General features: G+C 40.0%; 2 protein-coding genes across 2 annotated transcripts in view; one reads left to right on the plus strand and one right to left on the minus strand.

The window, feature by feature from the left end:
• The window catches only part of EEA1 (early endosome antigen 1), a 232,134-nt gene that overhangs the window by 135,700 nt on the left and 73,366 nt on the right, over positions 1-23,068 (minus strand). Inside the window, exon 30 of the transcript XR_010743630.1 lies at positions 13,103-13,202. The gene's annotated coding sequence lies outside the window, so the exon portion shown is untranslated. The remainder of the gene's footprint in view (positions 1-13,102; positions 13,203-23,068) is intronic.
• PLEKHG7 (pleckstrin homology and RhoGEF domain containing G7) overlaps positions 1-23,068 on the plus strand; it is a 29,380-nt gene that overhangs the window by 1,257 nt on the left and 5,055 nt on the right. Inside the window, exons 2-14 of the mRNA XM_066319270.1 lie at positions 633-655; positions 5,889-6,016; positions 7,290-7,330; positions 9,194-9,289; positions 10,315-10,464; positions 12,445-12,540; positions 14,772-14,867; positions 16,138-16,251; positions 17,954-18,128; positions 19,508-19,623; positions 20,408-20,501; positions 20,971-21,050; positions 22,333-22,492. Coding sequence (XP_066175367.1) covers positions 633-655; positions 5,889-6,016; positions 7,290-7,330; positions 9,194-9,289; positions 10,315-10,464; positions 12,445-12,540; positions 14,772-14,867; positions 16,138-16,251; positions 17,954-18,128; positions 19,508-19,623; positions 20,408-20,501; positions 20,971-21,050; positions 22,333-22,492 — 1,369 coding nt within the window. The remainder of the gene's footprint in view (positions 1-632; positions 656-5,888; positions 6,017-7,289; positions 7,331-9,193; positions 9,290-10,314; positions 10,465-12,444; positions 12,541-14,771; positions 14,868-16,137; positions 16,252-17,953; positions 18,129-19,507; positions 19,624-20,407; positions 20,502-20,970; positions 21,051-22,332; positions 22,493-23,068) is intronic.

Raw genomic sequence — 23,068 nt, forward strand, 5'->3', positions numbered from 1 at the left:
TACCTAGTTCTGCCACTCTCTGGCATCCCCCAATCATTTTATGTCCAGCTCCATAAACAAAGAAGCAATTGTGCAATCTCTTCTGAAACAAAAAGAAACCCTGGTTCAGTGAGTGTCAGCATCAGTAAAGAGAAATAAGCAAGGGAGGAACAAACCCTGCATCTTTCAAGGATAGAAAACAACAATTTAGTTCTCCACAAGGACAAAAGGAGAAGCATTTTGTACAAACCAGGTTTGCTGCTAGATGTGCTCTCAAAGACCTTTCACTGTGTGCAGAGGCAGTTAAATTCACACACACACTTGACTCTGTCCTTATGCCAACCACCTACACACACATTTTACTGAGGGTGGGTGGTGTCAAATAGGTGTAGAATTCTTCATTAACTGGTTAGCTTTGCACTACAAACCAAAAGCTATTTTCCTTCTCCCCCACCCCCTTCAAATATAGAAAACATTCTGGATATCAAATGAGTTTTCCTTGCTACACAACAGTGAAATTAATTAGCCTGTGCCCAAGCCTATTACACTATTATTAGTACATTTCCATTTACAAAGGAGTTCTTTTTCACAAAAAATCAGATTGATTGCTTGCTTTTTGATCAAGTAACTAAGAATGTCTTACTTTCTTTCAGGAGAGTGGACTGCCCATGCAAAGGTATGAACGTATTTATTTTGTCTGATTCTAAGCTTGACTCTCTTACATTTTTAATGAATTTGCTTGACTCTAAGACAAAAATGAACACTTAGTCATGTATATATAACTCAACCTTAATTTGTAGATTTGCTATGTGAAATGCCTGTCACCAGCTCACTAAACTTTTTAATGAGATTTTCTTTCAAAGGTGGCCCTCTCCTTAGCACTTTTAGCTACATTTCATGAAATACTTCATCCGGATCATCAGGGAGCTTTGTACTAGGAACTAACTGCCAAAAGGTCTGGGTGTTTGGCTTAGCAGTGTCAAATTTCAGCTTGAAGAATGTGAAATATCTCATAATCTTGAGTGACATTCTTCAACAGTTTGTGGAAGGGAAAAGCAGGACAGCTCAATATTGTTCTCATACATGACCAAAGAAGATCTAGGACTGCTATTGGAGAGGGGAATTGTTGATTCTACAAACTAAGAAGAGTACACGGAATACATGGATTTTATAAGTTAGTGCAGACAAGATAAAGTGTTGCATACCATAGACCTGTGCAGTGAGTTGTGTCAAGGTCTTCTAAACAATTATCAGAAAGTAAAAGTTCTATTAGAAATTATTTTGATTAAGACATATTTCTTTCTTTAGGATGTTCAAATGTTTACAGAAGGAAAGTAAAGTTTTATTTTCTCCCCACACAACAAAGAAGCAGGAGATAATACTTCCATTAATAACCACCCCTGTTATTGATGGAGTAGTGCTCACTTTACTTTGTGGTCCCCTCCAGGATGTCTGGAACTGGGTGTTTTGGAGTGGAGTGATATAGTCTAGGAGTCCTTACATAATGCAGTTCCCTAGACAAGATTCAACAGATGTGTGTATGCATTTGAGATTACATGTTCACTGTAGAAAAGGCCTTCTAGATATTCTGAACTGTTGCAATTTCCCACCCACTCTAACATTTTGAATTTACAAATGGAGATGGAGAGAGAAGGTGAGGGAAAGATCTTTTCATGTGGATGTAAAATCAAGCTTTTGTGGGAAGAGTCTGCTCTGATCCAACTCAAAGCAGGAATACACAAACACATCTCACTGTCAGCATGAAGATTTGCAGTGTAACAAACTTCAGGGGAGAAACTGAAGATACTGAATGCAGATGGTTTAACTGGAGAACACTGAACATTTAGTGTACACACCTTCTCTTGGTACTGCTTGCCTACAGTGGCTTCAAGAGGGAAGTAACTATATGCCAGCTAGGGTATTGGCTTTGGACTTCTACCCAGACACCTTTTAAAATCAAGAAATCACAACCCACAGAAACAATCCAAGATTTTTTCCATAGGCACCATCAGGAAAAGTTGTCAAAAGGTGGTTGGGATGATGTATTATGACTTCTATCTAGATAAATGTCAGAATACGCAAATATATATTTTAAAATGCACCAGTTTCTGCTTTAAACATTTTTTTGTCAAATTTTATTTGTTCCAAGGTCTAGGTTAAAGCCTGTCTTCATCTCCTCCTTTATTAAGATCATTAGTCTAACCCCTTAATAGCTAATCCCTTCATATCACAGCCAGCAAAAACTGTTGACATGTCAGATTATTCTGTCCATCTAGAAGCACATTAGGACAGCTGTCAACCCTTCTCCAAGACTGACTTACATATTGTCCTCGGTAAAATCATACCTCTGTCCTCCAGTTTTAATGAATATCTCCCTGCTCCCAAGCTCAAAAAACTTCCTTAATGCACTCATACTCATTTTAAACAGCCTTCCCCCACACAGTCCTCAGTCAAGAATGCCAGCACATCCCTGTCAGCACGGCAACTTGGTGGACTGATATTTTAAAGAACTATCCAAAATAAATAAACAAAAAGGACAAGAGAGGCAGCACAGACAGAGACATATGTAGTGGAGAGAAGGTGAGATGTTAAATCAATGCTGCCGTTGAAGAAAATATTGATAAAACAAAACCTCAAGTTTACTCTGATCTCCTTCATGCCTTGCACCATCCAGCATTATCAGAGACTGGGTAGAAAACTGCATTGCACTATTTTCTACAGCAAATCAGCTAATGATTTGCCTTCACTGCCTAGACAGCTCTTATTCAATGCCTTGGAGGAGCTGGGCTCATCTGTCTTGAAGCACTCCCTCTTTGAATGTTTCACACAGCTTTGAAGAGTCACAATGTCACAGAATCACAGAGTGGGTAAGGTTGGGAAGGACCACAGTGGCTTGCCTGTTACAACCTCTCTGCTCAAGTAGGGTCATCCTATAGCACATGACACAGGATGGCATCCATTATACTAAACCTAACTCCTTATGCAATCATAAAAAATGTATTACTCTGGACAGTAGATCATTTTCCACCCTAGCTTTTTCAATCAGGTAGTCCAAATGCCCACCCTGAGTGGCTTAGGAAACAGTGCCACTGCCTGGCAGTTATCTCAGTACTATAATATTTACCTTGGTAACATCCCCTGTTGCTTTTATTCACATCTGGTGGATATTCCCTTAAGTAACATACCTGCTATTTGAGTAAGGTGATCTATATAGATGTCTGTTCCCTGGGATAGCCAGTTAGGCTAAGATTAGGGATATATGAATATACTTTCTATGCCTTAGAAATAACTACATACACAGGATATTTATTTTGCCAGACCATGACCTGCTTCAATGTCTTTAATAATTTTCCATAACTTTGCTATGTAAATCCACGACATTATCATGTTTCCAAAACCAAATGGATTTTAAGAAGAAATTATTACAGATGATATCTCCTCGGATGCCTGAGTTTTTCCCTAAAGCACAAGCATTTCTTTCATTCCATCACTGCAGTCCTCTGCCCCAGTAAGTGAAACAAGCCAAAAGAAAAGAAAAAGGCAAAGTTAGAGTCTGAAGGCATGAGAAGATGCTAAAATATTGCAGACCTAAAACCTAGTAAATTTTACTACATAGCACTTCAGTAATTTAATTTCTCCAGAAAAAAAGCAAAAAAAAAAAAAAAACCAGAAGCACCTGATACATCTAATATGTCTACAGGCATCAGGCCAGGAAACCACTGACACCTGTGCTTCTGTCTCTGAAGCATGAGTAATATAATTTATAATGAAGCATGATAATATAATTTAGACGTGGAAGCCATTAACCAGCCCAGGCTCATCAGATTGCAAAGATATATTGTAGAGAGACACCCAAGTCATGTTGCCATGCCCCACACTTCAGAGGCTTGTACACCTGTGTGAAGAGCTTGTTTAGCCATATGTGTGCCTGAAGTTGAAGGCCTTTTTGATCTGGGTAAATAATGTAATTTAACTCACTTACAGTGACTCTGTGCTTCCATTATCAGTCTTCATAAGCCACTAGCCTACAGATTCAAATATACTGTGAAAATAATAGGAGGCTAGATGCTTTAAAAATCAATAATATACTGGCAAAATTTTACTGTGAAGCCAACCTGAAATAAATCTCCTGAATTTCCTAGTACAGTAATAATACCTTTGAGGATTATCCTGGTACTATATTGCAGCACCTGACTTGTATAATAGCCCAGCTGCCTAAGAGATTGCATCATGGAATCACGAGAGGTATCAGTGCTATCTTAATACAATCATTACCAACACTGAAAATTTGCCTTGGATAGCACTCAGTGCCCGTCTCAGGAAGGCACTCCTGAGAGGAACACTCCTCTCCCTTGCACTGGCATGGGCTTGCAGACAGCCAAGAAACAGACCCTCCACCCATTAAAGCTCTCAAACCACCTGCTGAAGGTTCAATTTCATGAGGAACCACAGAGTTTCATTGTAAACCCTAAAGCCAAATAAATCAATCCTATGTTCTCCATTTAGTAGGACTAGCAGAAAAACTTTCAAAGAAGTCCTGCATTGCACATTGTAACCTCCTCAAGACATAGTTTTTCAGCCCTGATATGTCCATGGTTCAAATCTTCAAGTCCCAGGCCTGGCTCTCCTGATGGCCTACAGACTTCTCTCTTGTTAGGAGTAGCTTTCATCCAGACCATTCAATTGTTTAGCTAAGGCAATTGCAAGCAGTGTCACCTCTAGGTCATAAAAAAGGTACAATCTCCATGTCTTACTATGTGTATCAAATTCCCAGTTCTCTACCTCAGAGCTCATCTGTCAGTTGAGAAGCTGTCAAGTAACTATTCATGCACTTAATGGAAAAAATATACCTGCCAGGTTTCACACCAAGTGTGGCAAATGGCTACATATTCACAGTGAGATAACTGCCTAGACAAAAAAAGATCTCAGTAAGAATCATGCTTAACTGACCAAAAATACATACACAATAAATGGTGACTGAAAAATAGAATTTTTATATCTGTACATGTACATTGTGCCTCCTCCCTCAGCTACTGAATTACTAACCCTTTTAGCCCTGATGCAGTATTCATGTCTCAGTCAATTGAAGGCAACACAACTGCAGCTGCAGACAGCAGTCCCTCTGCAGCATATGCTAACACAATTCATTAGGTATCAGTGTGAGTTATTAGCAAAATACAAAATATGAACCAACAGTTTCTGTATGTGAATGCAAGCAGCCTCTGGCACAAACACACTGCTGGATACAGAATGCCTGTCACTTTTCTTAATGGGTATAGATCCTGGACAATGTTCTCCATTTAGAACAATAATAGCTGGAAAGAGACATTTGTTTTCAATCAGTAGGGCCACTGAGTCATATTACATTCAAAATATTTGAAATAGCAGGAAAATATGCCAAAAATACTTAGAAAGAAAATAGCACAAACTAGCCAAAAGGATAAATAATTTTTTAAAACTCAACATTTTAACTGCTTCACTAGTGTGCTTTCTTTTCTTGAAATCACCTGAGTTACAGGAAGGTTAAAAGTAACAAGTCACATATCAGCTAAAAACAGTATTTAATTGCTCCCTTAAACTCCACTGCCAAAACACAGATTCTAAAATCCCCGCTCTCTTGTTGTCTAACCTCAGAAGAAATGAGGAATTTTTAATAATTAAATGCTCTAATTACTTATTATCAGAGACAAGCCATGACCATAAGAACTTTGTGGAGTTGGAAAGATAATTAGGTATTTGCTGTCAATCACTGACATTCTCTACTCACTGTTCTTTAAACACATTAAGTCACAGCTCCTGTGATCTGGTTTTTTAGCTGATTCCCTCCTGTACCAGCCAGGAGCCCTTGAGGAGTTTCCTCTGCACCCCGAGCAGACAGAGATGACTTGTGTTGTTGTTGCGTCTCACAGATCGGCGGAGCGCAGGCGCAGCTCCCTGGTAGTGAGTCTGCCGGGACTCGAGGTGTTCCCTGGAGACCTCCTGGTGTCAGACAGTGCCATGGACTACCTGCCCTACTCATCCCTCCTGCTCAGTGCAGGTCAGACACAGGGTGGGGTTTGCTCCTCTGAGCCCAGAAAAGCCAGGACTGGAACATGGGTGCGTGTGAGATGGGAGGGAGGATGTATGCAATGAGAGCATGAGGTGGTCCAGCCCCTGTGGGGGATCCTGTTACCCCACACCAAAGTGACTGCATTGTCAATTTTAAAATTCCTTTCTTTTTCTTTTTCCTGGGTTTTTTTCCCTACATTTTACTGTTGAATGAAAAATGCAAGTAGATGAGAGGGTAGACACAGATCACTTTGCTCCTCCACAGGCTAGAACCAACCAGAGCCCAGGCCAGGATCTCCTTCTGGAAGCACTTGAGGTACAATTTCCTACCTCCATGTCTTCAAGAAGAGAGAAAAGCGGCCCATGCTGCCCTTTGCAGTAGTGTTCAGATCACAAGAGTAGCAAACACAACTCAGGGCCCACAAGACATTCCAAAATTGAAATGCAGATCTGCAAGCAATTTCCACAAAGAGCTATGGCAGAATATAGTGTGCAGTGTGATTGACGGAGATTCTAGTGGCCAGAGATCAAAAGTTTCTCAAAAAGCAAGTCAGCCAAGGTCACAACCAGCATTTTCATGAAAGCAAATAAGCCACCCATTCCCAGAATGGCCAAGACCTTCAAAATCCAGAAACATAAAGTTTTGACTGTGATTCCCTGTCACACACCTGAAGATGGGTGCCACATAAAGAAAATCTTTTCAGATTTCTTGCTGAACACAGTTGTTCCTCACAAGTCACCAGTGCATGGTGACTGGTGACTAAATCTAGATCTCCAGTTTATCCTCTGCCTCACTAAGGACCACAAATTACAGTCTGCCTCACTGTGCCAGTTCCATAACAGATCTGAGGCTTAGGGCTCGTAGGATTGTTCATTCACCAGAGATTTAAATACCTACATAACTCCAAGTTATGATAATGAGAAGGCATAGACTAATTCTTGCTTTAAAACAACATCTTCAAAAATTGTGTTGAAGTCTGATGGTTTTCCCAGGTGAAGAATTGGCAACCACATAATGATCACCTGCAACAAGTAGGAGTGTTTAGCATCATCCAAGATCTCACCACAGATAGTCATAATTCTTGCTGGGAGGAACTCAACAAGTTTAATGGGTTTTAAGTCTGGTGCACAAACTACCTAAACTCAAGTATTAAATATGAGCCAAGTAGAGTATAGTCTATCAAGCTGCATATATAAATAATATAAATACAGGGATTTTATCTATTTATTTTCTTACTGATAACATTTGTTTTACCCATTAGAGTCCAAAAAGTCAAGGTGGCCATTTGCCAAAAGAGGAGTCGTGAGTATTTTCATCATTTTGTGTTTCCTTGCACTGACCTTGCCTTTTCCCACAACTAACCTGGGTAAAAATAGCTTCTTTACTTTCTTGTCCTTAGAGGAAAGGCAGCCAGTAGGTGAGCTGAACAATCTCAGCCCTCCTTGGGACTGCTTGCACATTAATCTGCAATGAAGGTTGGGTGGCTCCAGTGCAACCATTGTATGTGATGTGCATGAAAACACAGTCAGTGCCTCTGCTCCCCATCCCTGTAGGTGGTGGGAGGAGAGGTGTCCCTGGCACCAGGAGGACAGAGTAGGGTGGGCAATGAGAGCAGAGGCTCTATTCAGGGGTGACAGCAGGCCCAGTGCCTCTCCCTAGGTTAAGGTAGCACAAGGTGGACAAATCAGTTGCATCATTGCTTTGACCATAGTGTATCCCATATTTTCTGTGTGCCTTAGGACTTTGGAGAATGTGATGAACTCCCACTCACAGGGAAGGGATCTAAGCTTTACCTATAAAAGTTGTGTTCCAGGACACTTTCTTATGCCTTTCCTGACCTCTTGGGTGTCCTCACACTCATCAGCGAAAGCACAACTGAGGGAATTTCCTTGTCTAACATAACTCCTTGTCTTGTCCATTAATGAAAACTTTCACTTACTAAAGTATATGAATTTCCTTTGTATGTACTGTTCAGCATTCAAAAAATTATTTATAAGTGTCTTGATAACTTTTTCTCCCTAAGCATGTAATTAAGAATAGTCCCTTCCCAGTATTTTTGCATTTTATCAAATAATGGTTTGTGCATATAGAACCAATGCAAGTACTCAGGTTGATCTGTACAAGAATTCCCTCTTCATTTGATAGCAGTTTCATAGCATTTGAAGGAGTGTGACCTAAACCTGAAGATTTTTAAATTCAGCAAAATATTTTAAATCTGCAATAAAAATATTTAATATTTAGGAAAAAGTGATTTCTAAGGCTATTAAATGCCATAAAATTTAATTCATGAAGATTCATTTTCTGGTACACTGGTTCAGTGCGCATATATATTAACTGCATTATTTTTTCTGCTCTATTTCAATCTACCTTTCAAAATTAGGAGCTGAACTTAAACCTTAAGTTTCAAATATTATAATCAAACAAATATTTCAAAACTGACTTGAGTTCAGTGCCTAAAGTTCAGACAATAGAAATCCATGAAGTGGGAATATACTGTTCCAGAGAACAGATAAAACTTAGGCAAACACCTTATAAGTCTATGCCCACAGCACGAAATTAGAGTTCATAAATTATGTTTAAATTTTTTACAAGGCCTAAATGAACAAAGCCAAAACAAAAGCAATTGTTTTTATTTCATGGTCCCTCACATTAACTCCTGCTGCTCTTCTAGCTTTCTGAAAACTCATTTTACAGACACTACTCTGCAGATGACCAAGGGAGCTTTTTCCATGCATAGCCCCAAAAATTAAAAATCAATAAATAAACACATAGATTTGTATACCTATGACAGGATTTCAACTATGAATCTGTTGTCCCCTATCTCTGACAGTGCTAAGGGAAGCAAAACATTTCATTAGTTCTGTCTTTCAAGGGTAGCCCATTGCCTGTTGCCATACCAATTATTTGCCCAGTCAAAGACTTGTGTATTACATAAATAAAACCTTACACACCCAAACCTGAGGCATTTACACACCCCACCTACAGCTACAAAGAAACCTGCCATCACTGTCTCATCCACATGTAGAAAACCCTGGAGATATACAGAGATCACTTATTTAAGGGCAAGCTCCTTATGGATTAGGGCAAGGTTACAGAGCTGGGTAAACTTCTTAACAGTCTTTAAAACACTGTATGAATCAGGGGTGGTTTTTTGTCATTCAACAGGGCAAAGACAAACAGAAGCAAGTATCTGATCTGGAAAATTGTCTTTCAACTGTTCAGATCATAGACTGTTGCACAGATGAATTTTTCTGCTTTAAGGTACTAAAATACTCAGTATACTGTATATCAAAGATACGTAGAGATGGAAGGAGGAATTTTGTGTTCTTTATATGCTAACATTTTTCAGTTCACTAATCTGGATATGCGAACTTTCTGTTAAATTAATGCATAAGTATATAGTGCATTTTTCTCATTTGAAATAGAGAGCAAGTGGGAAACTGAGGGTCAGAGTAGGTTAGCAAGGGCCCTCAAAAACACCTGGATTTTGCCAGGGTTCCAGACTTCCCTAGACCAGGGAGGTACCACCTTCAGGGAAAGGTCTCAAGGCAATCCTCTCAGCAGCACCTACAGATCTGGGGAAAGAAACTACAGCATCAGAGAGATGTCAAATGGGACACAGCCACCGCCATTGCTGCGTTCAGAGGCAGCCACATGGAGGTCAGTGCCAATATGAAGGTCTGGCTGCAGAAAAGCCGCCAAAGCCTGTCTGCCAGACTTCTGCCAAACAAGGCTTCTGGTCCCTAGCCACCTAACACCATCCCCTCTCTGAAGCAAACCTTGTGCTTCTCACAGCAGGCTGTTATCTGCAGCTCCCCCCATACAGTTACTGAGGGCTCCTGTCAGTGCCCCACTTATATATGGACATCTGACTTTGGAGCAGGTCCATAACATGATACTGGCAACCTTAGGATTAAACAAAACAATTTCCAAATGGCCGTAAAGACCTAGTCCTTTGATGTTATCATCCAGAAAATAAGAAGATGTCAGCCATCCAAGAGCAGCACAACAGATCAAACTCCTTAGCATTTGCAAGTTGCCCACTAATTTTTTGATACAACATATCTAAACATAGACTATCATATTTTGTTGCTTTCAAATTCAGTGTGTTTATATTGTAAGTAATTTAGAGGAGAATGGCAAGTTTTAAAATATTTTAAGGGAACTTTCAAAAGAAAAATTGCTAATATTGGTAGATGAGATTTACACAGTAAATAGGACATAGATTCTTTTCATAAGGTCTGAAGCAGTCAATGCAACAATTGGTGGTTTTCTTCAATCAATAGAGTAAATCTTGGCACGAATTTATGAATGCCCAACAGACTGAGCAGAAAGATGTCAACAACCGGTTAGAAGTGAAAAAAGAAGCAGCAGTGTGGGAACTTTTCACAAGTGAATGCACTTACTTTCTGGATCATTTGCTGGTTCTCAAGATGGTAATGTGAGATTTCACTTCGCAAAAATAATGAAACATTATTTGTTCTGCTGTGATGGACACAAAACCACCTGAGACTTCTCATTAGAGGTCTGTGGGGGAATGACTTAATACTTGGTTTTTCCTCCCACCTTGCCTGCTCATCCTGTTTCCATAGCTCCCTTTTCTGTCTCTATGATACTATCATATCTTCTAAAGAGAGAAGATATTTCTTCTTCCAGGATATTGAACTGATATTCCATTATTCCAGGATATTGAACTGATATTCCATTAGTCCTCTCACAAACATTTTACTGAAGCCATGCTCCAACCTATAATTTCTGTACTTGTACTATTGCAATTGCTAACCTTGCTAGTGTGCAACGTTGTATTTGTCATCTAACTTCATATAGAGCTGTGGTTAAAGTATCCTAATAGGAGCATGAAAACCTCAGAATCTGGCAGACCTATAGTTTTAATGTTACATGAAAACAAGTATACTAAAAACAACTCCTCTCCTAAAAACTCCGTATTACCTCCAATAGAGTGAATTTTAAGAGCTTGAAATATGGACAGGAATATTGTACACTGTCACAAGAATAGCTGCACTATCTCTATTCACCACACATAAAAAGTTAATGGATCAATTTAAAAGGATAGAAGCTTCCATAAACATCCTCTTTTCATTTTTCTCTGGCTTAGCACAGACAATTTCTATTTTATTAAGTCAAAGAAAAGAGATTTGTGAAACATTTTCCACATTGCTGAAAAGTTAGCCTGGACAATACAAGAACTACTGTAAAGTAAAGGAAATTAATAGAGGAGTGGGCTGAATTCCTCCTTGGTGGGGCAGAACAGGAAGGGACAGAAAATAGGATAACAGGACCAGATATTGGTTCAAGGCAGAAGAAGAGCATCCTTCTTTCTATACACTTTGTTTAGAAATCTGAAAAGTTTAAAAGGTGGTGAATACTGGGGAGAAAGATGATAACAGCAGGCATGCAGGCTCCCTGTGAGTCTGATACAGGAGCACACAGACAAGCCTTAGCCAGCCCTGCATGGCCTGTGAATGATGAACTATTCAGTCCGTGCCAGCTTCCTAAACTCTCCCACTAGAGAAAGAACCCATTGCATTTGGGTAACCAGTTTTAAAGATACCTGGTTACTTCCAAGTATAGAAATATTCTACTGATTTTAATGAATCTCCACAGGGAGCTTTAAGATCACCATAAATCCACCATAAATTTAAGCTCTCAGGTAACCTGGTCATGGTCACTAAAGAATTACACAAGGCTAAGCAAACACTCTCACTAGCTATTCAGTCTTGGCACCTAGGTGATGGGTTTTTTCATAATGTTTCATACATATAAACAAAAAAAGCCACCTCAGTAACTTCTAAATTTTAAGCCCTTTTCAGATCGAGGTCAGATTCAGTACATCTCAATCAGCTTAAAAAATACAAAATCTTAAACAGCCAATAAATTCACAAGCAGTTTTCATTCAACACAGGTTAATAAATCAATCCAAAGAGATGAAACACCTCCGCAGGACCTCTACTTACCTTAAGCTAAGAATATCTTTTTTTCCTCATAGCAACTCTAAACAATTTAGATAGCAGCAGATGCATGGGGTAGGAAGGAAAGCATTTAGAAAGGTCACAGAAATCTGTAACTGTGATTCTGATGTCACTAAGTCTTTCATGCAGGGATCTGTGGGGGGCTCATTTGCCCCTCTTCTGCCCAAGGGCACAGCAGGGAAACATTTGCCTCCATAGTAACCACAGAGAAACCCCAGAGACATCACTCATACCCTGTTCTGCACAAAATCCAATATTCAACCTTCAGGCAGATGAGGAAACTTTTCTGACAATGCCATCTTCTGCCCTCCCTAAACCAAATGATCCTTTCAGATTAATTGCAGTAAAAATGTTATTTTTAGGGGGAAAATGATTTATTGAATTGGCACAAACAGCAATTAACATGGATTTCTTTTGGTTTTAAAGATATTTATGAACACTCTAAAACACCTCCAGAGTAACGAATTTCTCTTGGATGTGGATTTGTGGAGAATTTTCGCAAACTTAGAGGAGTTAAACAAGGTGGGTAGAAAAAGAGAAGTGCTACTCAGATCAGAAATCAATCAGCCCAATAAAAGAAGACAACAAACCAAAAGCTTCTATTCATTTCAATGCTCACATTTGGAACTTTTTTCATATAATCCATCTTTTCTTCTTCTCTCTGTAGGATATCAGTGAGAGTCAAATATCACCAGTGCAAATCATTCTCTTGCATCTCCAGCCAAAGATACAGCCAAAGATACATGGCATTTTAAACATGGGGGAGAGCTCATGTGGCTGTTGTTTCTGAAGTAAACAGAAGATTGAGAGTAAATCTCATAAGCAGAAACCTTTTAGAATTATTTGTGGAGAGAAACTACAACACAATCCTTACAGCAAACCAGGAAGCATGGCAAAATCACTACATAACAAATCTCCCTTTGCAAACAGATGGGCACAAAGACTTTGCTGTCTATTATGCCACTCCAGTAGAGCAAGTTAAAACAAAATGCTGACCCCCTCTCTCCAGCTGAGATTTCCCTTGGCATGTGTGTAAGGAACTCTCCCACAGAGACTGGATGCTCTCTATTCATATGCTACTTACTCTGCTCTGTCCAGGAGGAGAGAGGCCACAAGGCTTGGCTGTGATGTGCTCCAGCTCTTCGCTGCTTTTGGCCAGTTCCTGGGAGATCATTTTTCAGTTCCTGAAAGTTAAAAACCTCTAAGTCAAAAATAGCTTTCACATTACTTTAGAAACAAAACAATTTTTCTTAGCTTGAGGGCCCTTTCAAAGGACACCTCACCCTTCATTGTAAAGTGAATTTTAGTGAACTCGGCAGCTGACTTAATTGAATAACGACACACAATCACATCACATGCCCTAAATTAGCTGCTGAGTTCCATTTATTTCCCTTATTGTAACTCCCCTGCCTTAATAGTAAATCTCTCCCTATTTAGACAAAACAAGAAAATTGGGAAAGTTTTTCGAAGTAGGGACAATTAGGTAGAACTCAAACACATGAGCAAAGCACTGCTGCTTAGCCACAGACCTCACACCTGGTGAGCTGCTAAATGACCAACCAGTAGCTTTGGAGATACAAGGAAAATTATTTTTAGCTAACAGGTTTCACCTTTGGCTTATTGTGGACTAAGCCTATACGCGCAGGCAACTACTAGAGTTCAGCAGATGTGTGGTTGTTGATTCCCTTGTTCTTGTTCAAAGAAGGGAGTGGGATATATTGCTGTGTTTCAGCTTTGAGCTTGGCTAGAGCTTGGTCATGTCTTGAGAGAATTATCTCCAAAAATTTTCTTGCTTTATTTTCTAATTTTTTTGCCCTTATTGATGAGGATAATAAATGATCATTTGTTATACATACCTTAAATAGTGATTAATTGTAGGAGAAAGAAGGTGCTCTCAATGCTCTTGGTGCTTTTTTCATGTATTTTACAGTGGGCATATCTTCTTGACAGCAGGTTGAATCCATGAAAAAATGTATGCTTTAAAGCTGTAAAGGTCAAAATTATAGAATGTGCATTATCCTATAAGCATCTTGTCCCCATAAATATACGAAACAAAGCAGTCTGCAGCTATTACGCTCTGTAGCAGTATCACAGCGGATTGATGTGCCTTTCTGGCCTAACATTTGGCCAACAACTTAGCCCAGTCATGAATTTGTGTGAAAATAGTGCGTTCAGGATGACAGTGTGGGCTTAGGAGTGGGCTTGCAGCCTCGTGACTGATAAGGTAGGCATTTTGAATCCAATATAAACATGTAGAGTTAACTTATGGGGAATATGTGAGGTTTTGTAGGTACTTCCTTCACCTTCAATTGTATGAAACAAACTCAGTCTGTGAAAGATGGTGTCTTCCTCAAATGACTGTGAAGGCTTCCTTAATTGTCACAGCTCGGTCATACACAATCAGTGTTTTCCAGCAGATACCATTCACCCATTGTCATTTTTAATGTCAATCCATGTTAAATACAGCTGCTATCCTAAGACAAGTTTAATGGACTAACTAATCTTGTCCCAAAGCTTTTGTCATCAGGCATTATTACAACAGCAATGGGTATTTGTATAGATCAGTCTTGGCTTCTGACTAATTAAAGCATTCTGAGCATAATTCTGAAGACAATTCTGGCAATGTTAGAGATAAGTATAGGCACCCATTACACTTGGAACCTTTAGAGAGGCCAGGAATGGGAAATAAAGTTGCTTTAAACTTAACTTCGGATCACTGGTGCTAACTTCTCTCTTTTTTTCCCCTTACTTAGATAAGTCTCAGTTTTCTAAAAATGTTTTTTGAAACTGTGAAGAAACATGTCAGCAAGTCAGACTCTCCTATGGATTTCAGCTCCATACTCAGAACGGTAACATAATCAGAAGTATTCTTGCTTTTAATACAGGCAGCAGACCATTTATCATGGCATACGGGTGCTCCAGAGCAATCAGGTCTGTCAAGTCCATGCCATCTGTCACAGGCAGTTTGGTCTGCCTCAGGTTACTCCTGTCAGAAGGCTGTTTTTATTTTCATTCATTAGCATGTTTGAAGCAGTCATGGAAAGCTGCTCTGCATGTGGAATCAAGGGTGGAAATTCTCTTCCTGAGGATGAACAGCCCAGACTCTGAGGAGACTTTTCCACTGGCAGAGGCAAGCTTCCCACTCTACAGAAATGTTTCCCCAAGACCAGACCCTAGGCCCAGCACTGCCTCCTTCTACTCCTTCATACCAACCCTCCTTTACACCACGACCAGACCCACAAGTGTTTATAATTGCTTAATTAAGAGCTCATTGGGACTGAAATTACACTGTGGCCTGTGTCTGCTAAGCAAGAGAGAGCTGCAGCTGTCCTGTCACTGCCAAACTCTGCCTGGCCTGCAACCCTTTTAGTCAGTGTGTGTGGTAAACAAGTCGACCAAACAGCAGTCTACAGGAGCTCTAATTCCTGCTCAACTTCTCAATGCTTGTAAAGTTGGAAATACTAATGAAGACAGAAATTCAATTCATTGACCGGAACCTTCCCTAACAGCAGAGGCCATTAACAAACTTCTGGTAAATACTAAAAGACCCTACCTCAGTGTTAAGATTTTTAACAGAGAAATTAAGGCTAGAGCTTGGTTTCTTGTCCTGTGACCTCTGACTATAGGTGTTCTTATTGATAATGTTTGTGTAGACAGACAAAATCCCAGACAAAGCTGCTTTTTGATCATGCATGACATTCAGCATCTCCAGAGTAAATGAGGCTATCCTGTTATTTCTAAGAGCCTACTCAGATATAAAATACCATGCCACATGAAATCATCAAAGCTGCCTTAGAAATAGTGGGTTTCATCTTCAACTTCCATATGAATTTCACATCATTTATTTCTAATGAGAACAACGTCTAAGAATGTGTCACACATCTGCAGAGCTGTTAACACTGTACTCCTGTGCATTACTGAAGCATTGTTGTGGTATTTTTACTGCTTTACATTTGTATTGCTGTTTAAATTGCCCTTTACTTTTTTAATTCCCTTTCCCCATTTTCCTAGGTACAAGGAAAATCTCAGATAAAATGCACATTATAAACCCAAAATTCCTGTTTCTCCATTTGTCATGATAGTTTTCTTTCTTGATGAATTTCCAAACCTTTTCTGCAGTTTTTCCAGGGTGACCTCTGCCAGACACACCAGATTTATTGCCTTAATTATACCTCTGCTATCATCTACCTGGAAAAACTGAGACAGAGAGAAGATTTTGGGATCTACCTGAAGGTTAAGTGATGGTTTTGTCATTGGTATTGCGGTTCTTCTTGTTGTTGTCTTCAGCCTTCCTACCTTATGACAGGATTTTAACAGCAAATTAGGAATGTTCATTAGAAGCAAAACTGTGTAGATAGCATTTTACATGGATTTCTTTAAACTGCAGAGCCTATCACTGATTGGAAGTCACCCTTCTGAGTGTATGTTCACCTGCATGTGTGAAAGTCCCTACTTCTAATTTAGAACAGTTAAGAAGCTGGGCTGAATTTTTGCAGGCAGATAATACAAACTACTGAACTACTGTCCTCTTCCAGATGTTTTGCACATCATTTCTTGACTCAGTAACCTCCCCCTTAACAAAGTGAAATGGTAACAGGAAAAAAAAAAAAAAAAAATCAATTTCAAATGTTTTAGTTTGGTATCAAAACAATACCAGTAAGGGAGAATTTACCTCCCTCTAAGGCTGTAAAGAGCAATCAGTGGACTCTTTATCAAGTTGCAGCACTACAGCAAGTTCTGTATTTACTGACATTGCATCCACCTCAAGCCACAACTCCAGTCACTGCAGTGGTGGGGATCTCAGGCTCTGCTCTTTCTGACATCATTAGTAGACCAGTGTGTCCTGTAAATACTTAAGATCAATCTTCAACATTAGAGGCTTAGAAAGAGAAACCTGAAGTAGTGGGCTTTTCTCACAGGCAGCACAAAATTGGGAGGACATCTTATTTGGATCAGCAAGCTCTGCAGCTTGGGCCTTGGAGTTTCACATTGCTTGCTCCCTGATGAGGATTTCATACATCCACACCTAGGAAAAATGTTCCCCAGTGGCAAGTAGCAGTGACCCTAACATATAAGGTGGCTTTCAAACTTAACTCATGTTCATTTTCTCAGGTCTTCCTGAGAAAATTAAAGCAGCAGATAAATAAGAGCCCTGCTTGATATGATAGCATGGCCACAGCATCTGGAATGGTAAGCAGTGATGCTGAAAGTGAATCTGGAGGGGCAATGGAATTTCCCCTGTAGAAAGCTGGCCTCAGCTTGGTTGGGATAATGTTATTTTTTTTCCTAGTAGCTGGTATAGTTTTGTGGTTTGAATTTAAGATTAGCATAATCTTGATAACACACTGATGTTTACTTGTTGCTAAGCAGTTTGCATTAAGTCAAGGATTTTCTGTCTCTCACCACCACCAGCGAGGAGTCTGGTGGGCACAAGAAGGTAGGAGGGGAGACAGCCAGAACAGGTGACCCCAACTGACCCAAGGGCTCCTCCATACCATATGGTGTCATGCTCAGTATATAAACTAGAGGGAAAGCTGGCTGGGGTGGGCCTGCTCTGGGACTGGCTGGACATTGATCAGCGGGTGGTGAGCATTCTGCACCATTTTGTTTGTATATTGTTATTTTTTCCCCCTTCTGTTTCTATTCTATTAAACTGCCTTTATCTCAAACTGCAAACTTTATTTTTTATTTCCCATTTTTCTTCCCCATCCCACATGAGAGAATGAAGAGTGAATGAGTAGCTGTGTGGTTTAGATACTTGCTAGGTTAAACTATGAGAAGAGCCTTTATACTGCCCTTGTTCTCACTGAGTGAGAAACTCATCTTTCCTTAGTCTCTGTCTCATTAGAGTCAGCTAATGATGCAGAAAACTGTTTGCTACCTCCTAGCCAGAAGGAAGCTGAAGCCTAAGGCAGATTCTCTTTGTCTTCAGCAGTGGTGTGAACAAAATGAACAGTGCAAGAGGTTGCATCTGCCAGAGCTGCTGGTTGCTCCTCTGCATCGACTGACACGGTATCCCCTCCTCCTCAACAACATCTGGAAGAGGAGCACTGATGAAACAGAGAAAAGTTTTATCCAGTCACTTAAAGAGAAGGTGGAAAAATCTATAAGTAAGTAACAAGGGTTATAAGTCGTGTATGCAGTTACAAATTAGAAAGTTACGTGGCTTTTTTGTGCGTGTCCTTTGAAGTGTGAATTGGTCAAGTGTCTCCGCAGAAAAGCAACAAGGATGTGTGTGCCTCCTGACCCTCATTCTGTAGGGAATGATTTGGGCCACCTTGTGCTGTCAAAGCCTCTCTGAGCAATGTCACAGGACTCCCAAATCAGTGAGCCACTTGTATTTTCTCAGAATCATCTGCAGTGACAGGCAAACAATTAAAAGCAGATCTCAAATTGGAACATATCAAGAAAGATCTCAGACAAAGGAATCTTTCAGTTGGATTTATGTCTAAGGAGGATTTTTTTAGGGCTGATCCTTAATAGGATAAATTTGCACTCACAAGGGGAATATTATGTCCATGACCTTTCAGTAATGACAGGGTCCTACTCTCTAAAGTTGTCTCAGCTACAGATTTTCTCTAGCTATTTTTGAAAACAAAGTGGCTAGTCAAGGTGTAATTTTTTTCCCTGCATTTTGTTTTAAATATATAATATTTATATATTTAACGTATAAAAAGACAGCAGGTTTAGGTGTGGCCCCAAAAGACCATGGGATGTCTGGAGAGTATTACTGGCAGAATATATAGGTCCTTCCAGAAATTAGACACCTCCGAATCCAGGAAAGCAAAGATAGAAGGGTGACCCCTCTTTACTCACAGACACCTGACAAAGGTCTGCCTTCATTTTTTGATCAGTGAACCAGTTACATAAAGAACAGTTGTAGCCCAAGCCCTCCCCTTCTGGTGGGGAGGTATGTGTCTGAAACCATTATCTGCAATATCACTCCACCCAAAACTTGAAATTTAAGTTGCAGGTCCATTAAAGCTTTCCCCATAATGGCCTTGAATCAACAAAGGCACAGTCCCCATTTTTCACATTTTGAGGGACCTCCACCTCAGTCATTTCTGGAAATACTTCCTCTGAAATTAATTCTCATTAATCTCAACAGTCTTTTTGTCAGGCTGTATATAATGAAAATTATTTTTCTCTCACTTACCAGACAGTTTAGAATGACAGGACTTTTTTTGAAAACATTTTTAAGATTACAATTTAATTGAGTTTTATTTGATTTCTTGTTCCCCAGACAGATTAGTAAACACAACCTTTTCATTTAGCAGTGAATTTAAACATCTTTGAATGCACAAATTGAAATTCTGTCCCTGCTGGTCTAAGTGGAGTTTAGACATTTTTTACAATGAGATCAAGATTTCACCTGGGGCCTCACAGGTGAGGCACTTCAGCTTTCACTGGAGAAAATCAGTATTTAGTATCTTCTAGAAACACAACTGCTTTTGCCAGCCCTGGCAGTAACGTGTTTCACACATTTCAGGGGATCTGGAAGGTAAAGTCAAGTGGTTGGACAACTTTCAGAAGTTCAGGCAGCTGCAAGAGGTCATAATCTGGCCTCAGGTCTGGGATCGTGACAAAAGGTTCTTTGTCCCAGAGGTAAGCAGACTTTAAAGCAGACTTTTTTTTTTTTTTTTTTTTTTTTTTTATTTCCCCCTAGAGGAGGGTTTAGTTTCCTATCTGTCTTCATAGTGCGATCTAAAGTTGGCTGGTTATCTGTATTCTGGTTAGTGGGGATGGCTCTGCTCTAACAGGAGCAGCTGCAGCCTGGGCACTGCAAGTGCTGTAGCTGAACACACAGTGCCTTGGATGCCAGCTCTCAGTTAGCATCCAAGAGAGGGCAATGATACAGGCCAGGAGGACTCTACATTATTTGCTTTTAGGAGACAGACTGAAATAGGATAGATGTAAGTATTGCCAGCATTCAATAAACTAGAAAATATTTGCCTCTTTCACTTCTCAAGCTGAGCCAAAGAACTTTCCATTTACACTTACATTGCATTACAAAAAATTACACAGCATACCTGTGTGCGCACATTTCTGCAGCAGTTACCCTGTCACCCAGACAGACTTTAAGCAGCACCATGGTAACATTCATCAAGGTCTTATCTCAAGGATTATGTCTTATACAGGACTGCAAACACTATTAAACTCGATTTGGAAAAGTAAAACCCAGCTTAACATTTCAAAAGCATAAACACATTTAAACAGTAGCACTGCTGAGGAGACATAGGCATGCTCAGTTATCAGCTGTGTGATGTCTTTAGCTTGAGGTAAGAACACATATACACTGATCTTGTTTAGCTGCTGGTTGGCTCCCAGTTCATCATCCATTATGCATGATTCCCCATTCTCTCTCTCTCTCTCTCTCTTTTGGGTCAAGTGTTTGAAGCAAAACTTAAGAGAAAACAGCAGTGAAAACATTTTGTCTTCAGCAAACAGACTTCTCCTTCATGAAGGGAGGCTGATGCTAGCAGGTAATGTCCTGAATCTCCTGGTCTCCAGAGATAGTTTAACAGAGTTATACATTGTTATGACAGGTCCAGAATGAACCTCTACAACAGTATTTGGGCAGATGCAGGAAAGAAAAAGCAACTGTATATTTTATCAGAGAGAGACGGAGATACAGCTAAGCTGCCAATAGGATGAGTAGTCTGTATGATTGTTTATTGTCCTTTTTCCTGGCAAGCAAGTAGTTGTTTTATCAGAATGATGTAGCTGCTACAAGGTACAAATTTAGTAGCCAAAATGATGGAGATATACGATTTAGTCCATTTGAGAATGCAGACTGGAGGATGAGTAGTTGTGAACTACACTGGAAACAAAGCTTCTTTGTTAAAATTACTCTGTAGGGTGCAGTGATTCACAGGTGAGCTCATCTTAGAAGTAGCAATTGCTCAAAATAATCACACCATAACACTGATTTTTTTTTGTCTTCCTACTCAGAAAGCACAAGACTCCTTGACGTCTACCTCTTTTTATTTGAAGATTTCCTACTGATTACCAAAATTAAACGTAACAAAAAGGTAATAACGTCTGGAGATATACATGGTTGCAGGTTTTTTTGGGTTTTTTTTTTTTTTAGCTTTTGGAAGAATTTTGAATGTACTTTGGAAGAGTGATCTAATGATAAAAATACAAGATGACTAATCAGCATGAAGAACAGCTGATGCTCCCTTATGTGACTAGCAAACTCTAACACTGATTCAAAAGCCTGCTTCTAGGCTCAGTATGGAACAGAAACACTGTTACAGGCAGAATTTACATTACAAGACCTTAACATCTTCCTGATGTTGTTCTGATGTGCTGGATTCCTAAAGCTCAGAAAAGTTTCATGAATGTAAGACTTTTTCTAATGGTCCCTGCAACCTGATAATTTTTTATCCCAGAGATACCAGAACTGTTGGAAAGAAGAAAAAAAATAAAAGGAGAAAAAAAACAGGGGAAGACTAAAATGATGGAAAATTGGCTACACTGCTTGTTGTCCTCTCTTTGCCTTGATTTCTCCAAGTTTAAAACTGAGATATAACAACTCCTTTTAAGAAAAAAATTCTTCATGAATGATTCTATAGAGTTCTATATATTATAAATATCTGTATTTAAACACCAACAGAAGAACTGGATGACCTGAAATTCTTAAAGCTTCAGTGTAGGAGTGCATTTAGCTAATTAAGTTTATGAAACTGATGTAAACTGAATCTAAATGAGCCTGTGATAAATCTCCTAGGTTTTGGGGGAATTTTTTTAAGAAGCATGTGTTCTGCTTTAAGGAGAAAGGAGACAGAGAAAGCATACAGTGAGAGGTTTTAGACTAGCAGCCCCATTCTTTAGCAACAGGGTTGGTGAAGGAAGCAGAAATTCAAGGGAACTGGTACCCTTAGGCAAATCTCTTTGAGGGTTGTCCCACGTACATGTGGTGGTGAACCTTCTGTGAAGGCCTGCAACTCATCTGGAGCTCTGGGAATTCTGTCTTGTGCATATATATAAGGGACGATGAGGAAACTTACCCCCAAGGAATGGAGGAAAAAAAACTGCTATTAAAATAAGGGGGGAAAGGGGGAAAATGCTTTTGGAATGCCTATGACTGTCTTCTGCTTGTAGACTCGTGTTTCTTTTGTAGCTTTTTAATGCAAAGTGTGACCTTGCAGGAGAGCTCCAGGTACCAGTCAGTTTTTCTAAGATTCCTTAGGCAAATAAGCTGTCTCTATCTTTGATAAGAGAAAGCACGTAATTTAGAATTGTTTAGTGCCTATAATTCATGAACAGATGGCTGACAACCTGCTAACCAACTTCATTTTCTATTCCCAGAAACACGGAGGCTCAGACACCAGCTTAATCCCTGTCTGTCCTTCCCTCACTCCTGAGCTGCAGTCTTTCATAAGAGAGGGGGGATTTTGCACAGTCCTAGACCAGCCCATCCCACTAGACAGACTCATACTGAAAAATGTTGAACCCATCCAAGTTACAGGTATGTGGCTGGATGCCCTTGAAATGCCTTCATAAACACCATGTCAATGCACTGTGTGTGTGGTATTGTAAGGACAAGCTGCTGTTTGCCCACAAACCTCCCCCAGATGCCTGGTGTGTGAACACTGGTGCCTCAGCACTGCCTGGTTTCACAGCTCTGCTCCTGCTGGGAGGAATGAGCTGCTGCCTCAGACTTCACAGCCCGAGCCCCCTGCTGCCAGCAGTGACTCACTCACCAGTGACTGTCACCTGTTATCCATTCACCCCAAAGGAGCTATCAAGACTCTAATGACTTCTTTCTCACAAGCCAAGCATTCCCTTATCCTAACTGTCCTAATATGCTCTACTAAATACCGGCCATCTTTCCCAAGAACATTTTCAGTTCCATACTAGTTATACAGCATTTCCTCAGCCATACCACTACATTGTTCTCATGGGTGTCCTCCCGGGTGTCTTCCCACATACACAGCAGCGATTCACAAGGAGGCTGGAAAGATTTACCTCCTGCCACTGCTCCTACTCACATCTCCACCAGCTCTTGAGAGGATGGAAATCACCAACCATATATCAACGCTTC

The sequence above is a fragment of the Sylvia atricapilla genome, chromosome 5 (genome assembly GCF_009819655.1).
Source record: "Sylvia atricapilla isolate bSylAtr1 chromosome 5, bSylAtr1.pri, whole genome shotgun sequence".
Taxonomy (NCBI): Eukaryota; Metazoa; Chordata; class Aves; order Passeriformes; family Sylviidae; genus Sylvia; species Sylvia atricapilla.